Here is a 20848-nt window from a genome sequence, read left to right as displayed (position 1 = left end):
AACCTTAGCCTACCTACCCCGGCACACAAACTCTGCACAGGACAGAGTTCCAACAGATCTTTTACATTCCTGCCTGGAATGAAGCAGAAGCGCCGCAAAAATAAGTCAATATTCAGCAGAGCGTACGCCTCATAGGGAAACCTGAAATGAGACCAGTGTGAGTCACTGGTGCAGACTATGCTTATTTCCACGACACATAATAATCTATGTCTGTAGGGCCAGGTTAAACTTAGATATGTAGATGTTGGGGATCCGCTGCAAATCAGCTTAAATCCAATACATACAGTATATGAACCTCTGAATCTGGTGCAGATGTAATGCAAGAGAATAGTAAGTCAACATATAAAAGAAAGTACATCATTTGTTTCTCTCTCTCTCTCTCTCTCACACACACACACACACACGGACACGGACTAAAAAAAATACTTCACAGGAGTGTTTAAGTGAAAGATGTTCATAACAACAATAACAATAATGACAACAGTATCAGTAATAATGCAACTGTATCTAAACTGTCCATGATTTTAGATGCCCTATATGTTGGACAGTGTGAGGGTACCACAGCCACCCTGAGTCCTGGGCTGTGATGGAGAAGGGAGATCCAGTTCCCTCCTGTTCACCCACCTTTCCAAGAAAATAACTTTCTGCCACCAGGTGTAAAAAAAAAAAATCCTACAAGGCTGCTTTACACCATTTAGTCTAAAAAAAAAAGCCTTGCATCTCCCCAAGAGCTTTCCAGGTAGCATGTGATTCGGCTTCAAACAGAGACCACAAGGGTTTTAATGAAGCAAAGATAAAATTTTACTAAAAGATAAACAAAATGCTCCCAGAAAGAAAAGGCTTAACAAGAAAAGGTTATAAGAACTTTTAATGAAAAAAAGAATATTCTCAAAGTGCCTAAAATAAAATCTAATTTTCAAAGTATATAAACTGAATTGTAATGGAATAGGAACTCTGGGTTTTTAAGAGGAATTCTTAAAAACAACTGTCAAAACCACAGTGAAGTTTTCTACTTCAGAGCATAAACTGATGAATGGTATCGTAAGTAGAGTAGAGAAAGAAGTTACTAATAAAATGCATCCAAATGGCCTTAGGCTGCCATCCAGCACCTAGATACATATATTTAATTGCATTGACATCAAAGGGATCAGGAATACATCACTGGCTGAAGAACTGCAGGCCCAGAATGCTATTCGCATAAAGTTAAGTACACTTAAGTCCCCCCACAACCATTAAAAAGAAAAATCTGCCAGCACTGCAGGTAGATAGAACAATGCAAAATTTCAAATCACGTTAATATTAATGAAGATTCAAAAGCAAGTCTCTTTAAAAGAGAAAGTTGGCATGACCACTGCACCTTGTCTCAGAAAAGATGTGAAGGAATGTTCTGCATGGCTGCACACAACTTTCTGTGCTTTTTCAGCAGAGGTTATGTTCACCTAAAATGTGTCTTCCATCTTAATGTGTGAAAAGAGATGAATTATGTACAAAGAAAGTGAGAGAAAGCACGGCAGTAATGAAAATTAAGTTTGCAAGTCAAAATGGAAGCTGCATGAAAGAATAGGAGAGCAAACATTTTTGAAACTTCAGGACCTTGTTTTTAAAAAGTGGAAGTAGTGGGAAACAAAGGAAATCCATAGGTGCTTCCACATGGCAGCTTCTCTAGCCATCATAACACTAACAAAGAAATCTGAACAGAAAGGGACTCATTTCACAGGGTGGAGGTTTACTGCTATAGTAGTTGAGATTTGGTGCTGCTGCTGCGGCGCTGCCCGAGCTGAGTCTCCGAGCCCATTTGGAGTGGAAGTGTGTGATTCAGGCGATTGGTTCATCTAGCTCGGCAATTTCTTCAACGACTGGCAGAAGGAATCCAGTGTTTTAGACAAGAGACTTGCCCAGCCCTACTGGGAAATCTCTGGGATTGAACCAAAGTTGTTTTGCATGCAGAGCATAGGTGGTCTACCACTGAGCTGGATCTCTTCCCTGAGTGACTTTCAGGTTTCAGGTGTGGTTCACATGCTGTGCTAAGCCAAACCATGCAAATGAGCAAACATGCAGGATCCTGGAGAGGAGATTGTGACCATTTTGCTCCTTCCCAGTCATTTTGCTGCTGCACTGTACTACGTCAGAGTTAGAACAAGTCCTGGCTGCATCATGGTCCATGAGAAAAGAACTTAGCCACAAGTCCCAGTTTAGACAACACACTAAGCTTAATTCAGCATGGTAGTAAAAATGACTAGAGAGGATCAAAATGACTGCAGGCTCCTCTCTTAGAGCCTCCACATTCATGTGGTCTCAAGTGTTGCACAAACCAGGCCAGTACATCATCGCTGGTTGAGAATAATTGAGAAACACCATGCAGAACTTTGGACCCACGTATAATACCTGAGGAACTATTTAAACCTATTCAGCTTTCATTTTATTAAAACCTCTGTGGTTTAAGGAACATGTGTGAAAGGCATTCTACAAACTTGAAGCAAGGCCCAGCTCCTTGCTGGGAAACCATCAGTGGGAATGAAACCCAATACCATTTTTTTTCATAAAATGGACATCTTGTATTATACTTATAACATAAGGAAGTATCCCATGGGTTTCTTTCATGCCTCTAGCTGGTGTTTCATAATCTTTCCAGTCAGCATAAAGATGAAATTTCATATCCCAGAAAACTATCACATTTTCATTCAGGCAAAAAAGCAATTTCCCTGTCAGGCTAAAATGTGCACAATTCTGTTAACCTTGACACAGAACTCGTTGGGTCAGGTGTGAATTTTTCTTAGGTTTATATCTTGGGGAGAGCCAATGGCATTTATAATGTGAGCATATTAAAATTACTAAAGAGGTTGTTTCTTGCCACTACCTACCAATTTTTTTAAAAATGTTCCTATTAACTATAATTTAGTTTTGTAATTTGTTCCAGAGATTTTAAATCCGCAGTCAGTAGCAGGCATCATATATGCAACAACTGGGACTAGAGTTATGTATTAGTGTGGCGCCGTTATTATTCTCATTATAGTGGATTATATTCTTGCAAGAATTAAAAAATACTGATTCAGAAACATATTATCATTAGAATTAAAAGCAAGCTGTGAGCTAATTTGAGCAGAACTATAGTAAAGGATGCAATGTTAATTTTTGGAATTTGGTTTTATCTTCTTCTTTTTCCAACCTCCCCTTTTGTGGTTGTGATCACTTCATCACATCCTATGTCTAAGTTTCTAGTTTACCATACCACTGTAAAAAAGGAAGAAAATTGTGCAAAAAGGGGGATAAATAAGTTAGTCAAATGATCACCATTAAGAATGCTGCTAAAAAAACTGTATTTTCCTTGATGATTTTTTTATAATAGTCCAAGCAAATTAAAATATAGCTCATTTAAGCATGAAGGGACAAATGGGGATTTCACCTAGAACAAGAAGGCACATCAACCTGTTCTCATGAAAAGGAGTTTTGGCCTCACAGTATCTAACAGCAGATCATGGAGGGCAGGGCAGGGGGCTCTGCTACATGTCTGGATAATCCTATACAGAAATTAAGGGATAATGATTACTTTAATGTGTCTCTGCTGCATGATGTTGAAGGCAGGAAGCATGTGATGTCAAGCTGGCAGGAGAGGTGGAGGGTCTTAATATATTCCTAGTCATACTTCAGATGTATGCGTAGTGGGGCCAGGATGGGGAAAATGTCTCTACAAAATGCAATATTCTTAATCATGTGGCACAGGAAAGCCCATGTGCCCTCCAGCTATTGTTGGGACTACAACTCCCATCATCTCTGGCCATTACTGACTGGGACAAATGGGAGCTGGCATCCAACAGTGTTTCTAGACAAGTTTTTTTGGCATTAAAAGTGTTGTAAAGTCAGGCAATAAGAGGAGAGAGAGCCTTCTATGGATCAGTACCTGGTTAAGGAGCAGGAAGCTAACAGCAGGAATGGACAGTTCTCCCAATGGAAGTAGCCAATAGAAAGCAAAGTTCCCCAAAGATCAGTGTTGGGACCTGTGCTTTTTAACATGTGCATTAATAATCTGAAACTAGGTGTGAGCTGTGAGGTAGCGTAGTTTTCCCCCATTGTGGTTAAATAAAAAGGGACCTCTCTCAACTGGGTGAATGGGAAGCAAAGAGGTAAATGCAATTAAATGTAAGCAACAGTAAAGTGATAAACATCAGGGCAATAAAGTACTTCACATAAAAGGTAAAGGTAAAATGTAAAGGACCCCTGGACGGTTAAGTCCAGTCAAAGGCGACTATGGGGTTGTGGTGCTCATCTTGCTTTCAGGGAGGCCGGTGTTTGTCCACAGACAGTTTTCTGGATCATGTGGCCAGCATGACTAAACCGCTTTTGGTGCACAGAGGCTGAGTGCATGGAAATGCTGTTTACCTTCCCGCCGCAGTGGTTCCTATTTATTTACTTGCACTGGCATGCTTTCGAACTGCTAGGTTGGCAAGGAGCTGGGACAGAGCAACAGGAGCTCACCCCGTCGTGGAGATTTGAACAGCGACCTTCTGATCAGCAAACCCAAGAGGCTCAGTGGCTTCACATAGCACACAGTTAAACAATAGAATTCACTCTCACAAGATGTAATGGTGATGGCTGCCGATTTGGATGGCTTTAAAAGAGGATTAGACCAATTCATGGAGGATATGTGATTGTATTTTTGGTTTTAAAAAAACAAACACAAATTAATATGACATTTTGAACATGACAACAGGAGGCTGTGGCAAATGTCATTATGGTAAAATATACCAAGAATTAATGCCAGGATAAGAGTAGGCCATTGGTTTCAGCTGCATGAACACAGGAAGTTGCCTTATAATGAGTCAGACCATTCATTCATCTAGCTTAGTACTATCTACACTGAATGGCAGTGGCTCTCCAATGCCACAAGCAAGTGTCACTCCTGGCACTACCTGAAATTTGGAACCTTCTGCAGGCAAGAAAGATGCTTTATCATTGAGCTCTGAAACCCTCTGCAGTGCTTAAAAAACTCCATTGCAGGAGGGGGGGAACAATAAATGTATTCATCACATAAATGTATTCATATATGTGTGTCTTCTGGTTCATAATAAAATTTCCATAATGATACAGGACTAAAATAAGAAATCTATTCAGCTAAATTTCTAATCCTGGTTAAACTCCTAGTGAATCTGCAGTTCTATCTCCTGCTTTGTCTTCACAAAATATGGCAAAATCTGTTTCATCTGGGACAACTTCAGGTGAAAGCTACAAAGCACCCCTCCTTAAGCAATCAAAACAACTTTTCAGATGGTTTCTTCTGCATGCCTCCCCTGCAGGGGAGATGCAAGGGAATGTTGACAGCCCCTCTCATATTAGAAGTGGACAAAAGAATGTTACTAAAGGCTGCTGCCTTCAGATGGGAACCCATCTGCTATGTGTCCAATGCAATTTAGTCTTAATGATTTATTTAGGCAGACGGAATCAGAATTATAATCTTTCCACTTTAGCATGAGGTAACCCATATCAAGCATAAAATAAAATCTAGGAAATGATGAGATACTGTTGACCATGTGTAGATTCAGAAACACACAAGGACACACAGAATTTCTAAGCCATTGAAAATCTGCATTTATACAACAGAGCTACTCTGCAACGTGCTACACCAATTTTAAAAATGAAAATGTAGTAATAGATTGCTCTGTTAAATCATCTTAAATAATTTTCAGTGTGTACTGAAAAGAAAGAAAAGTTTCCCAATATGGGGTAGAAATACACCTACTGACAATATGCACCACTAATACATTTGACAACATCAGCACTCAAGCCCACAGTGGGTCCTCAAACTGGTGAACTGAAGAATGCTAGGAGGGGATTCATTGCCAACCCTGAAGTGGGCAAAGGAAATAACAGCAGAAATCAACTCCATCAGATACAGATGCTTCCTTACACTTTTTCGGTAGGATTCACCTAATGAGCTCCAATTCCTCTTAATGGGGCTTGTGCAGAAGAAATGCCTACTTGTTTGTCCCAATGGGATATGTGTCCTTAGCTGCATGGGCTGGCTGTGTCCTGAATATTTAAATCATGAGCTGATACCATGTTTATTCAAAAGGAAATAAAACATTTTTCTAAAAATCACTGATTCGGTCCCACAAGGCATATACTGATCAAAGGATAAACATTTTTGCAAAACCACATCTCTGCATTACTTCTGCAACCTTTTATACATGGCAGCTGGCATCAAGAGAGAAAACTCATTAACATGCTAATGATGCGTCCCATTTAAAATTCTAGCCCTGATTATTATGTGATTAAATCTCTACCCTTGACTTCTGCTTCCTTCTATCTAAGTAACAGTAAGTAAGGCATCAACAGTAGAAAAGCAGAAAGACCTGTCTGTCAGTCTCACTCATACATTTATTTGCAACCATTTTAAATAGTGAGAGGCAGCTCTCCTCTTAAGAAATCGTTTCCGCCTTCAGACTTCCGGCGGCGACGCCATTGCGGGTGGTCGTGGGCTGCTTCGGCTGCGAAGCACCCAGTCCATCCCGGGGGTTAGGAGCCCTGCTACCGCAAAGCGGGGCTCCGGTTGGGGTGCGGGAAGAGCGTCCCGCACCCTGGGCTCCCCGGCTGTGCCCGTTGTGGCTCCGAACCCTTCCCCCGCTCCCCCTGTAAAGGGGGAGTGGGGGTGAAGGGACGACGGAGCCGGGCTATAGGGGACATGCCCCAACCGGGATGTAAATGCGGCGACAAAGCCTGTGATGAGCGTCTAAGTTCTACCTGTCTTTAACGAGCTGATAAGAACCCAGTGGCTGTGAGTATCTGATTGACTCTTTGTATTCTTGGAACGATCTGGGGGAAAGAAGAAAGGCAGCCCGCCTCTCTCCCTTCGGGGATGAAAGAAATTAACTGTTTAAGTGACTGCTGCTACAATAATCGATAGAAAGTATCTGGAATTTGAAAACTGAGACTGCTGAGATTTCCCTTCGGGGGTTAACTGGGGGAAAAATATCTCCATTTGAAGTTTTGGTCTTTATACTCCGGCTTCGGAGAAATGGCGACGACTTGGACTGTCGTGGGAAAAAATTGAAACAAAGGAAGGAAGAGACAGGAACTGAAATTTGACACTCACCCTCCCTTCTAAAATGCTGGACTTTGTGTTTGCACTGGTATTGAACTCTGGTTTAAAGGATGAGGAAATGCTTACTGTCTTGAAGCTGGAACTGCTTAATCGGAAACTGCAAGTTTTGAGTGGAATTATAAATAAAAAGGACTCACTTTCCACAGAGGAGGCTTTTCAAAAGTTTTATACAATGGAATCAAACCTTGGCAAAGAGCTGGGAGGGGTGCTTGAAGGATGGTTCGAAATGGCTGGGCAACTCCGGGAAAAGGAACCGATTTCTGGGGGTGGCAGCCCCGGAACGGGAAAATTTACAATATCCAGACTCCGAGGTGGCAGCTCGGGGGCAAGGGACATGGAATTAAGATTTCTACAAGAAGAAGAAGTATGGTACAAAGGTACGGAGGAGCCCAGAAAGGAAGTGATGAACACCCTGAAGCTCGATGCAAGGTTTGTTGTGAATGCCTGGATCTGTGGACACTGAGAAGAAGACAATTGGAGATCCGGTTCTGGTGAAAGACAGAAAAAGACAATGGACAGAGGGGGAGTGGGTTGAAGTATTAAATGTATAATCCAAATGGTCTGTCATGGTATCCGAAATCGGAGTGTGAAGTCTGTTAATTATAAGTTTATTTTAAATAAGTAAGGAGATATTGAATCTTAAGTTAAAAGCAGCATGATAAAGGATAGAAGAAATAAGTTTAGTTATAAGAATATTTGGTTAAGATTTAGGTTATAATAATAAGATCAAGATAATTGTGTTACTTTTTAAGTAAAGTTAAAAATTTTTATAGAGAAAAGTTGTTAAGGAAATAGCATATTGATTTAAAACCGAAGGTGAAAAGGCGGGGGAAGTCAAACGTCAAGATTCAGAAGTAGAAATTTTTTTTTTGTAAGATATACAAATAAGAAGAAGAATCCTGACATTATGTGTATTTGTATTTGTTTTTGTATTTGTAGGTGTGGGGTTGGGTTTGTGTTATATTATGAAAATGTTAATAAATTCTGCTTAAAAAAAAAAAGAAATCGTTTCCGCCTTCAAGCGGGAACGCCTTGCGCTCTGGCCCCCTGAGCGCACCCCCTCCCCTCAGTGTGAGCGGGATTGTGTCCCACATCACACTGGGGAAACGTCCAAGCCGCCCCACCACCAGAGCCACCAATCCGGTGGCTCTTGGGGGTGTGTGGCCGGGACGATTTAAACTCCGGCGGGAGGCTAGCTCGGCCCTTTTTGCATCGCTCTGCGATTCTCCCACCCTCCCTCCCTTCCTTTAGGCTGAACCATTGGCCTTGCTTTGGACTTTGTTCCGTCACCTGTTTTGAAATGGGGGCCAGGTAGGAATTTTTCCATTTGGCAGATTGGCTTGGCCACTTGGTTTTTGCCTACCTCTCAGCAATCGTCACAACTTTGTAAGGTGGTGGTTAGGCATTGGCATAGCAGTGGGGGGGGAGGTACAGCCATCACCTGCCCCTCCATGCTTTAGGGTATTCCGCTAAAGGAATCCAGGGTTCTGGGTCCTGTCCAAAGCCCGCAGAGGGGCTAAGGTAATACCACGACCTGGGCAACCCTGAGGTGCTTGTGTCGGTTCACGGTGACCGGGCTACCTCTTCAGGAGTTTACCCTTGCCAGACTTCCAGCAAAGCAGGCAGGAAGTCAGTTATAGTCTCGCTTACCAGTGCCTAAGCCAATACCGCTCACATTCTGTCATCAATAAAGTTGTGGCCTAAATTTGCCCACCAACATTAACTTTAATCTCTGTGTCCTTGTGTCTTTATTTCTCGGGAGTGGGCTTGGGGGGCCTCTAAGCTCAAACACTAATTTGGAGGAAGTCTTCTGGACACCTGCAATTAATCTTGTTATTTTAACAGATCCATTTACCTTTCCCTGCTTATAAGGTTGGGTTACAATGGAATACTTGTAGTGGTACTGGAAACTACAGGAAATATGGAGACTCTCATTGAGTTTGCATGGCAAAATCTTGAGATGCTCAATATCATGCAGAATTAGTCTTAAAACCTCAGTGGTCAGGGGGTTATCCATTTTATGAACTCTACTGATGTAGGTCATGCTTAGAGATGGTGACAGGCTCAAGATTGCTAACTGACCTTTATAAAGTTGACTGGGGATTCGACCCAAGGTCTCCCCAATCCAAGTTCAGCATATCCATGGTTCTACAATCTTTAGCACGTCTATTCTACACCTAAACCTGCTTCAAAAAAAAATAAACCTGCTATGTTGCTTATTTTCAGGCTGTGAAAGACTTGTTAAAATGACATTTAATATTTTTTTGCAACAATTAGAACACATTAAATAATGTATCTAATGTGTTCTTTGGTCTCTTTCACATGGATGTTCTAAATTAGATTTTTCCGGCTGGCGACGCCATAGCGGGTGGTCGGGGCTGCTTCGGCTGCGAGGCGCCCGATCCATCCCGGGGGTTAGGAGCCCCGCAACCGCAAAGCGGGGCTCCGGTTGGGGCGCGGGAAGAGCGTCCCGCGCCCTGGGCTCCCCGGCGGTGCCCGTTGTGCTCCGAACCCTTCCCCCGCTCCCCCTGTAAAGGGGGGGTGGGGGTGAAGGGACCACGGAGCCGGGCCATAGGGGATATGCCCCAACCGGGATGCAAATGCGGCGACAAATCCCGAGATGAGCGTTGTGGTTCTACCTGTGATGATAGGTTCTGAAGAACCCGGAGGTCGTAAGTATGAGATTGGACTAAATACTTTACTGTATGGAACGATCCGGGGGAAGAAGAAAGGCAGCCTGTTCTTTTCCCTTTGGGCGGAAGAAGCTAACCAGCTTGAATGACTGTTGCTACTAATTGGATATAAAGTATCGGAATTGTGGAGAGTGAGACTGTTACAATTTCCCTTCGGGGAGTAAAGGGGTGAAAGATATCCCGATTTGAAAATCTCGGTCCTTACATACTGATTTCATGGAAAATGGCGACGAAAAGTTCTAACCGGACATAAAGACAGAAACTGCAATATGACACTCACTCCTACCCCTCCTTCTACCGTGTTGGGCTTTGTTTGGAGGCTTGTTCTGAATTCCACTTTGACGGACGAACAAAGACTCCTGGAACTGAGGTTGGAGATTCTCTACTGGAAAGTAAAAGCCTTGTGTGGGGGCCTGATAAGAAAGGAATTTCCCGCAGAGGAGGCTACTGAATATTTTGACACTTTGGAAGAATGCGTCTGCTGCGAACTGAGAGGGTGGATAGGAAGATGGAAAGAAGAGACAGGGCTGCTCCAAAAGAAAAAAGATTCCGTCTTTGGGGGTGGCAGACCCAAGACGGTAATAAGTTCTGCAATATCCAGCCCCCGAGGTGTGAGCTCGAGGGCATGGGACAAAGAATTGAGCTATTTTCAAGAAGAATGGTCTGGAGGAATGGAACAGCCGGGAGTTTGTGAGATGGATACTCTGAAGTTCGTCGCAAGGAGCGCGCTGAATTGTGTCTGCCTCTGTGACTTTTTGGAAAGAATAGACAATTGGAAACTGGGCTCTGGCATTACTAGGAGGAAAACAATGGACAGAAGGGGTGTGGGGTGAAGTAACAAATTAAATTTAAAACGGTTGGATATGGTAATCTGAAATTGGAATGTGAAGATCGGCAGCTTGATTAGATTTTTTGCTTTTTAAATGAGATATCTGAAGTTTTATGTGACTAGCAACAGATTGCAGGACGGAAGAATAAGTAATGTTTAAGAATAAGATAAGAATAATGGATGAGGATTTAGGATGAGGTATGATCATATGGGGGTAATACCAAGAAGACTAGTTTAAGATGAATAGTAGATCATGTTAAGTAAGATGATTTTTGCATTTTATATATAAAAGTATGTTTAATTTTTAAAAGAAGGGGTTAAGAAAAATAGATTGGATGTAAAACCAATGGTGAAAAGGCAGGGGAAGTCGTGTCAAGATACGGAAATAGAATTTTTTTTTTTCTGAGAAGAAGCTTAAGGAAGAAGGAGAAAACTTGGCAATGTTTGTGTTTGTTTTAGTGAGTAAGTGATTTGTATTTTCTTTTTAATGTTGGTGTGGGTGTGGGTTTTTGTTGTAATAAGAAAAATGTCAATAAATTCTTATAAAAAAATAAAAATAAATTAGATTTACGAAATATGTCTATCTGAAGCTTTTATCATTTAATACTGGTAGTTTTTAAATAGTGCTTTTTGCTGTTTCTGTTTCATACAATAATCCACCAATCCACCCAGTGTGAGATTTATTTAAAAGAATGGGGAATCGCCCTGCAATAGTGTATAGTGGAGAGTGGGCCCCAGGTTGAAATATATAAGGGCTTATACCCACAACCATTTTCCTTAAAAATTAAACATATTTTGGCAGCTACTTTATGGCAAAGATGCATCTGGCACTTGCTCTCAGGAAGATTCATGAGGTGAATATTTGGTGTGTGATATACAGGCAAATAGATATGTGATAAATGTACAGTGGTACCTTGGTTCTCAAACGCCTTGGTTTTCAAATGCCAAAAACCCGGAAATTAGTGTTCTGGTTTTCAAACTTTTTTTGGAAGGCGAACATTCAATGCGGCTGTTGGCTATTGTTTCCGGGGCACCAGCACCAATCAGAAGCTGTGCCTTGGTTTTCGAACATTTCGGAAGTCATACGGACTTCCGGAATGGATTAAGTTTGGCGCTTTTGTTTTTGCTATTTAATGGGGCATTATTTCTTATTTTTGAGGCTTTTTCAGTTAATTTGTTTTTGTGACTGTGTAGAACCCAGTTCAGCTACTGATTGATTAATTGTGTGACTGTGGAAATGGATAAAAGCCCCCCATCCAAACAATGACTATCATCCGTGCAGGTAAGAATATTTTTTTTTAAAAAAAATTATCATCTACAATACTGTCCTTATTTATTTTATAGTACAGTACATTGATTATTGCTTTCATTTAATGGATTAATGGACTCATTAGAGAGTAAAATTCATGTTAAATTGCTGTTTTAGGGGTTGTTTTTAGAATTCTGGAACGGATTAATCCATTTTGCATTACTTTCTATGGGAAAGCACGCCTTGGTTTTGGAACGCTTTGGTTTTGGAATGGAATTCCAGAACAAATTAAGTTTGAGAACCAAGGTACCACTGTATTTACAACACACCATTTAACACATAACTCTACCTGTGCCAAGAAATGGCAGCCAAAGCTCATGTGTGTGAGGGGGGAATAGTGATAAGCACCCCCCTTCCTCCAGCCTGGTGATGTAAGCAGAGCCAGTTGTCACCCCTTGCTATTTCTGGTGGTTGTTTACATTTTTAGTATTATCTAATTCCCACTTTTCTTGGCCTCTTGGCCTAGTTTTGACATTCAAAAGTTTTAAAATCTCTATTCCTCCTAGTATATTTGTGATGCTAATATTCATGGTAATTTATCCCATCCTTTAATTTATTTCAGTACATGTTCCTCAATATTGCTTATAATTATTCAAAAAAAAAAAAGACACACAGGCACAAAAGACTCTGGAGAGTGCCAGGATAATAATGTAGCCTTCTATCAATATACAAAGATTGAACTTGCACGCTAGTCCCTTACATAATAAAGAAGAGATTCAAAAGCTACCTTTTCCACTCTACAGATAGGTGCGCTGTGTATAATAACAGCACTCAATAGCCCGTCCTGTGCATGAACATATTTTATTTTTTGTTCAAACTGGTGAAAGATCATCTTTGGTTTTCATGCTACAAACCAATTTTATTCATTAATCTTGATAGTTAGATCCTGCCAACAGTTTTGGCAGCAAATTTATGAATAATTATTCCTTTGATTATTCATTCAGATCAAGTTGAGTTCATTTCAGGTAGAAAGGGCTCTGATCCAGGGCGTGCTTTTGGCATAGTATCCAGATGAGAGAAAGCATTTGATAAAATTCACTGAAATTTTCTATATAGTGCCTTAGTAAATTTTAGCTTTCCAAATTGGTTGGTGTGAAGACAATGAAAAATATGACATCTAGTGGTTGTGTAAATGGAACCCTCACAGGTTTTCTTTTGGAAAGAGGGTACCAAGGCAGGGCTGACTTATCTTACACTTTAGCTGCATAATCAGACAGCAAGGAAATAATGGTTTGGCTTAGTGTTACATGCAAACCAGGTCACTGAGACCACCACTATTTGGGGACATGAACACATGGTGCTACTGGACACAGATGATGCTCTCTTTCCTTTCTTGAAGCACCACTTCCCACAATGGTGTGCTTGATTAAAACAAATTAGAAGTTTTCATTATTTGGGGAGTTCTCTGGCTTCAGAATCAACTGGGGCAAAACTCACACCCTGATAAGGAAAACTAAGAATGGCATCAGACAATTTATATGGGTTTCTTATCATATTTGAAATAGCATCTTTGAAATATTCATTTGTTGATATACAACTAAACAAAATAAATTCAACTAAAGAAGAGCATATTAAATTACAGTTTCCATTAACTGGGAGTGATTTGCATTTCCAGGGTTATACATTTATCCCAATATCCCAATATTTTTTAATTATAAAGGATACCAGTTTGGGTTGGGCTTAGCACAATTGCATTGATTAAATGGATAGGCAGCCTCAAGTCCATTACATTTTCTGATACATCTCTCAGCCTGCCAAATATTAACAGTTACGAAAGCTTAGCCACTCTTCCCTGTTTTGATCCTTCTACTCATGCTTATATCAGTGTATGAAAATATGCAGAGATCCCACAGGCAAATCTTTTAGAATAATTTTGATAGAGGGTGTATTCAGATGCTATCACATCCATTTGGCACTCATAGTCAGTTTTATTCTTTGAACTGCGGAGATTTTATCAACTACCTGAGTCTGCAAAAAGGCAATGTATTTGAATGTGTTACAATTTGTTTTAAAAATCTGGTCCCAATATAATCAGTGCTCAACAATCTACAAAACTTTGGAACCGAACCCACAGTATCTACGATGTATGCCTATACATTTGATTAAAACTTTCAGACAACAAGAATAATTAAGCTATTACATACTGCCATTCCCTACCAATACAACACTGGTTAAGCAGCAAGCCATCACTACTTTACTAGAATGTGCTCAAACTTCCTAATAAATGTTTCCATTTTCATGACACAAACTTAAGAACCTTTAAAAAATTAGACAGAAGTGTTTGTTGCACCCATTAAATGTTTGACATAACAATATTAACTAATACTACATCTAAATTTCAGTTAATTTGACATTGATCTTGATTTAATGTGATTGTGTTTTATATAATTCTTGGTCTTCTGGAAAGGTATTGGATCTGTCTTGTAAATAAAAATTAAAAAATCCAGCGCAATCCTATGCATGTTTATTAAGCAGTAAGTTCAAGTGCATTCAGCAGGGCTTACACCTAGGAAAGTATCATAGGGTTGCCATATCTAGAAAAGCAAAAAAGAGGACAGCCTGAGCCACTGCTAACCCAAGCCAGGGAAAGAGGCGTGCAGGTGAGGGCACGTGTGAGGCCACTGCGGCGTGCAGAGCAGCCTTAGCCAAGCCTCAGCCACTGCCAGCCCAAGCGAAGGCAGGACCCCAGCTCCAACGTGATCTTCAATGCAAGGCCTCACTCTGCCGCAGCGCTTCTGCTTCCCGGGCACAGCACCCTCCCAAGCATGCACGTGTTTCCCCCCCCCAAAAAAAAGAACCAACCCTTCCCCCCAAAAAAACCCAAACCCAGAAATTGCCTTTAAAATTAAAAAATCCACCTAGATGGGCATGTTGGCCCCCCAAAAGAGAACATGTCCAGGTTTTCCTGGAGGTATGGCAACCATAATATACAAGTATATGCACAATGCTATAAACAACCACACAAAAGTAGCTCCCATTAAGCTCAATGGGGATTAGTTCCAGGAAACCAAGTATATGATTGCAGCCTATGTATATGTTACCACAGACCTTAGATAATAGTGATCTGTATATTGCCCCAAAGATCAAAACTACTCGCACGTTTTCAGTCACAGCATTCCAATATCCTACTTTCATATATAGCAAGAATGGGAAATCTGTGATGCACAAGATGTTGTTAGCATTCAGCATAGTGGCTGGGAGTGATGGGAGTTGAATAACATCTAATAACATCTGGAGGGCCACTGATTCCCCATGGCTATTAATAAATAACAACAACAACAACAACAACAACAACAACTTCTACTCTCCGACCCTTCACCATAAGGTCCCAGGACAAAATTTGTTACACCCACCATATGCTTAATTTAATCAGAGCTAAACAAATTACCATAGCCTAAAGAGAGGCATGCAGTAGATAACAGAGTAAAATGGGGATCACTCATTTTAATTATTTATATTTGCTTGGAGGAATTTGTGCTCCACTGGGCTTTATTATCCAGGAGAACGTATTCTCTGTAGTCACAGCTTGAGAACCACAAGAAATGTAAGGTTCATCGTAAGGGGGGGGGGCAACACATATTGGTGTTTTTTTAGTATTTTTATTAAGGATTTTCTTGTTTTACAAAGGTGTATGCAATGTATCTCTCGCATTTTTCCATGTAACATTTTTACACATCAGTTTCGTTTGTTGAGACATTAGGAAGAGAAAGGGGGAGAGAGGTGGGTGGAATGGAGGAATGGAGAGATGGGTGGGGTGGTGATGTTTCTACTTTACTTAACATATGTAGGGTTTGGTGCCAGTGTCGTTTGTGCAGGTTCTTTGTTGTTCGCTTGTGTTCCTTTGGTGGTGAGAAAGGTCTGGGTTGGCGTAGGGTGTGGTTGCTCATTTGTGGTTGGCTGTGGTGGTCTTTGGTTTCCTGTGTGAGTGGGGTGGGTGAGTGTTTTTGATCAGGCCAGCCATATTGATTTGTATGCTGGGGGGGGACACATATTGTTGTGTGTTTTCTAGTGTGGTTACACCCTAACAAAGGATGGTGACACTTTGATACAAGCAAACAATGATACAAGCCAGCATGCATGTTGTCATCCAAAATTGGCTAAGTTTTCTCCCTTTGGAAGGTGAATCCCTCAAAACAGTTTTATAAATTCCCCAGAGTTCAAACCCCAGTTTGGGAATGTAGCACTACAGTCTTTACAGGGGAAACTCAGTTGGTGTGTGTGGTTTCTTCCTGGAAGGGTAGAGGTAGGTGTGGATTCCAGCATCAAATCCCCAGACTGCATTTTAAATTTAAGGAAAGGGGCCCCTGACCATTAGGTCCAGTCGTGACCGACTCTGGGGTTGCACACTCATCTCGCGTTACTGGCCAAGGGAGCCGGCGTACAGCTTCCAGGTCATGTGGCCAGCATGACAAAACCACTTCTGGCGAACCAGAGCAGTGCATGGAAATGCTGTTTACCTTCCCGCCGGAGAGGTACCTATTTATCTACTTGCACTTTGATGTGCTTTCGAACTGCTAGGTGGGCAGGAGCTGGGACCGAGCAACGGGAGCTAACACCGCCGTGGGGATTCGAACCGCCGACCTTCTGATCAGCAAGCCCTAGGCTCTGTGGTTTAACCAACAGCGCCACCCACATTCCATATTTTAAATTTAGGGCAGTTTAAAAAAAAACAGTTTGGAAGTTCAGCTGGAGGTAAAATCTCAGAAAAAGGAGAACAGATCTGAGGACAGCACCCTTAGCAAAATGTTACAGAACATTATTCTTTTCTTTTACAGAGACTACCTAGCAACAATAATAGATCTATCAATGATCAGACACTCACTTGAAAACCAAACTAATCTCCATGTTACATTCTGAAAGATGGTTATTGTAACAATGGATCAACTTTTCAGTATCTTTACCTTTTTAAAATTATGTTTCTGTGCCGGGAACAGAAAGCAGTTCTTTACATTTGTTTTTCAATTCATATTTCACCTCATGTATTGGGAGGAAAATTATGTGTGCCTGCCTGCACATGTATTATTTATATGAAATGGAGCAGGGGTGTAAGAGGAAGAAGAGAAGACTGGCTGTGCACATGCATGCACAAGCCGAGCGGAAAGTCAGTTTGCAAATTCTGTGTGTATGTGTGTCTGAAACAGAGCTAGACAACAAAAGGATGAAGAGAAGGAGACTGGCTACACACACACACACACACACACACACACAAAACATACATGTAACCAAGAGGGCAGTCACTTTAAATAGCAGGGCAACCTCTCTTGACCTCTGCCTTTAGGACCTTGGGAAACCACCAATGAAAACAGCACAATGACACTCCTGCGTTTTTATTATATGTAAGATTTAATAACTCACTGGCCACCATAGGTGCCGGCTCCAAGAGGCCAAGGCACTTGGGAGGGGCAATGTTTTTTGAGGGGACCGGGCGTCTCAATGATCAGAGAGTGCTCAGCTCTGCCCCCTGCCTCCTCGCAATGTTGTGTTGGGGCCACTCAATCATCTTGAGAATATGGTGCGTCTGTTGACCTCTCTCACAAGTACACTGTTGTGATGAAGAAAGGCTTTTGTGACGGCCACCCCAAAATCCCCTTAAAAAATTCTTCTAAACTTTTTTTTTTTTGCTTCACCCACTTTAATGTTTCAGTCCCCAGAGAGCTGACCATGCAGCCCTTAGGGCAGTGAGACCGGTTCTGCCACACTGGGCATTGAGCTTAAGGGCATCACAACTGTGACATGGTGAATTGAGCAGAACAGGAGGGGAGAAGCAGGGTGGGAGGGCAAATTTTGGCCTCACACAGGGCACTGCTGAAATTTGAAGAACCATAGTCCACCCCTAACATAAAACAAAGTGATGTCAGCCCAATAAATGCTTAGCCATCTAAGCCATAACTTTTACACATCTATGGGGCAAACTACACACAGCAAGTACAGTATCATGGAGTTTGTCTTTGAGTGCAAGCTGTTTCCTTCAAAGATTGCCAGGTTGGGGTCCCAATCTGGGTTGCAACTTGGTTGGGGTGGGGTTATCTCTTTGCTCCCCACAGCAACTCCAATTAGATCTTTTTCCCCTACTGCAAATTGCAGGTGTGGGCAGGAAAGGAAATCAGTATCAAAAGTTTGAGGGGGGGGGAGGATTAAAGACCAGCACCTCCACTGGTGAAAGAAAAGCTTGAACACAAGCATAAACTATATGATAAACATCCAGTACAGTTTAGCCCAATGGCTAGCTCTTTCCTCTTTGGTACTGGCTACCTCAGCCCATCTCTGGTTGGTTCAGGTGTACCTACTTTTAGCCACCTTAGCCACATTGCTTGCTTCTCAGTTACCTGCTCTGATATGGGAGTCCTGTCAAAGCCAAGGCTGTGGTTTAAATTAAGCTCCGCTGACCAATGTCAACACATGAAAAATATATCCTAGTTTCAATGTGATTAATAATAATCTCAACCATGTTTACCTTTTCAGGACAGTTCTAGTCACTAAACTGGCAAAATCCACCTTAATCTTTCAGGCAAATAAAGACTTATTGCTTTCAAAACATTACACATGCTGTGGGTTACATCCTTACACACATGCTTAGAGAACAAAAAAACCCAGTGATGCTAGACAGCTTTCTTCCTGGACTTGCGGGATCTTATATTTCCTATGGATTAAAACTGAAGCATGCACAATTCTATGTGCAGAGCACTATTAAATTATGCAGGAGCTATGAATGCAGAGACATTCTCACTGTCAGTTAGCAGGCTTTTCACCACAGGAGGCTATGCAAAAAATAAGCAAGAGGAAATCAACTCAAAGCCTGCTACATCATCAGCATACACAATGCCAAGGGAAAAAATACCCCTCAAGAATGACAAACTCTGAGGCTGACAGCACATTCAACCTAATATATATCAAATGGTCTGCCAGAATTGCCCATCAAAATAACTATTCTTATGTCATATAAATTAGATGGCTGCTCATCAGTTCAGGCAGGATACTGAATGACACACAGCCCAGGAAATGCCAGGCTTCTGTCACCCCAACAGCTGGCCAACTGCTCCACTTACCAAAAGCAGACTCCCCTTGCACCATTTCTTCCTTCAGTCTCTTGTAACCTTCTTTCATTCTCTCTAATTTTTGGACATTTTTGGCACTCAGCGTGAACCATTCGTTGAGAAGTCCCTCCAGTCGCTCTCTTTCAGCTGTTAACAACTTAATTTCTTCTACAAGGTCTCTAGCCGTACAGAAATTACCTCCTGTGGATTCATTGGAGGGGCATTAGAGAGACAGAGGAAGACAGAGAAAAAAAACAAATAATAGACACCCTCAAGGAGCTTACTAAAAGAAATTAATAGCTAATCGTTCATACAGGAGATAAAACCTGAGCAGTGAAAATGAAAGAAAATTTGTAGTAAACACGTTTTCCCTCTGTCCACTGATTTCCATTTCCTGGTACCTATACTGCCCATATAAACAGTGGTAACCTAATTTGATTATTATTTTTTCATTCAGGTTACCAAACTGCTACTTAGGGTTTTTTTTAAGGTGATGGACTGCAGGGTAATGATCTGGTCAGTATGTAAAAAATTTTTAGATTAACAAATACTTGCATACTGACTGGATCATTACCCAGCAATCCATCACATCATTATGCTACAGCTAGCTATTTACATGGATATCTTCAAAAAACTGAAATGAAATCTCCGTTGCACATCATGTGGAGCATATATTATACACAAATAAATAAATCCTTAAAATTAGAGAGCGTCAATACATGCACATAGCTTCTACCACCCCCATTCCCAAATGAGTTGGCCTCCCTGTTTTCATTAGAGATGCATGGCAGACTAGCTTGGTCAAAGGAATCCTTTCCAGTTGCTGTTTTTTTCCTTTGCTATACAAAACTCCACATTGTGTTTCTTTTGGTTACAGATAGGTTTCTCCAGAGCCAGCTGTTATACATGTCATTAAGAACCTGTGTGTGCATGTTTTTCACATGCAAACTTTAAATGTGTTTTTCAGAGAGGTAGATCTCTTACATGGGTTGAGTGGTCACCGCCCTGAGAATGTGTCTAAAGAGTTCAGAACCTAGGAATTCACACCCAAAGCAAAAACTCGGTTTAAATGGTATTTATTACAGTGGGGTGGGGAAAGGAATTTAATTACAAACTAATTAATACGTTGCAGCATATAAGCCTGAATTCACAGGTGCATTTAAGCCTAATACATTAACAACACTAAAGAGTAAAATGCGTTCATTAACAAGGAAAGATTGTGCTACTCTATAAAAAGTGGGAGCATGACCATTTGACATGAAAGCCCATGAGGACAGAGCAGAGATTCAAAGTTACCTTGCCAGTGCCTGGAGCGGCACTTGCAGCTGTTAATTGATAGCAATGTTGTACTGAATGTAGGTGCGTTGGACCCACAACCAGAAGTGAGGATCAGGAATTCTAACTGCAGCTCATTATAGAGAGGGCTGCCTCTGAAGATGGTTTGAGCGTATTACACCAATCCTGGCCCACCTGCCTGGTGTCAGGTTAGTTTCTGGGCCCAATTCCAAGTGTTGTTTTTGACCTATAAAGCCTTAAACAGCTCAGGACCGCAATATCTCAAGGATAACCTCACCCCATATAAACCAACCCAGATTCTGCAATCATCATCTTAAACCCTTTTTCATGTGCCTCCTCCACGAGAGGTCTGGAGGGTGGCAACACAAGATCAGGCCATTTCTGCAGCAGCTCCCTGTTTGTGGAATGCTCTCCTCAGGGAGGCTAGTCTGCACCTTCATCATAAATCTTAAGTGTAAAGCAAAAATATTCCTTTTCAACTAGGCCTTTGGCTGATGTCTAGGTCCTTTTAAATGTATTTGTGGGAAGGGAGGTTATTGGTTTGTTTTCTTGTTCTTATTATGTACTTTGTGGTTTTATTCTGTATTTTTA

At 41.4% G+C, this 20848-nt stretch overlaps 1 protein-coding gene across 4 annotated transcripts in view; it reads right to left on the bottom strand.

The window, feature by feature from the left end:
• DISC1 (DISC1 scaffold protein) overlaps window positions 1-20848 on the bottom strand; it is a 181189-nt gene that overhangs the window by 84836 nt on the left and 75505 nt on the right. Inside the window, exon 9 of one of the 4 annotated variants that reach the window (XM_033144279.1) lies at window positions 18513-19162. The exons of the other annotated variants lie outside the window; for them this stretch is intronic. Coding sequence (XP_033000170.1) covers window positions 18858-19162 — 305 coding nt within the window. The 3' untranslated portion in view covers window positions 18513-18857. Of the gene's footprint in view, window positions 1-18512; window positions 19163-20848 lie in introns of those variants that run through there. 4 annotated transcript variants of the gene reach the window in all.

The sequence above is a fragment of the Lacerta agilis genome, chromosome 3 (assembly GCF_009819535.1).
Source record: "Lacerta agilis isolate rLacAgi1 chromosome 3, rLacAgi1.pri, whole genome shotgun sequence".
Classification (NCBI taxonomy): Eukaryota; Metazoa; Chordata; class Lepidosauria; order Squamata; family Lacertidae; genus Lacerta; species Lacerta agilis.
Note: the sequence above shows the minus strand (reverse complement) of the source record. Positions and strands in the feature narration are given on the sequence as shown.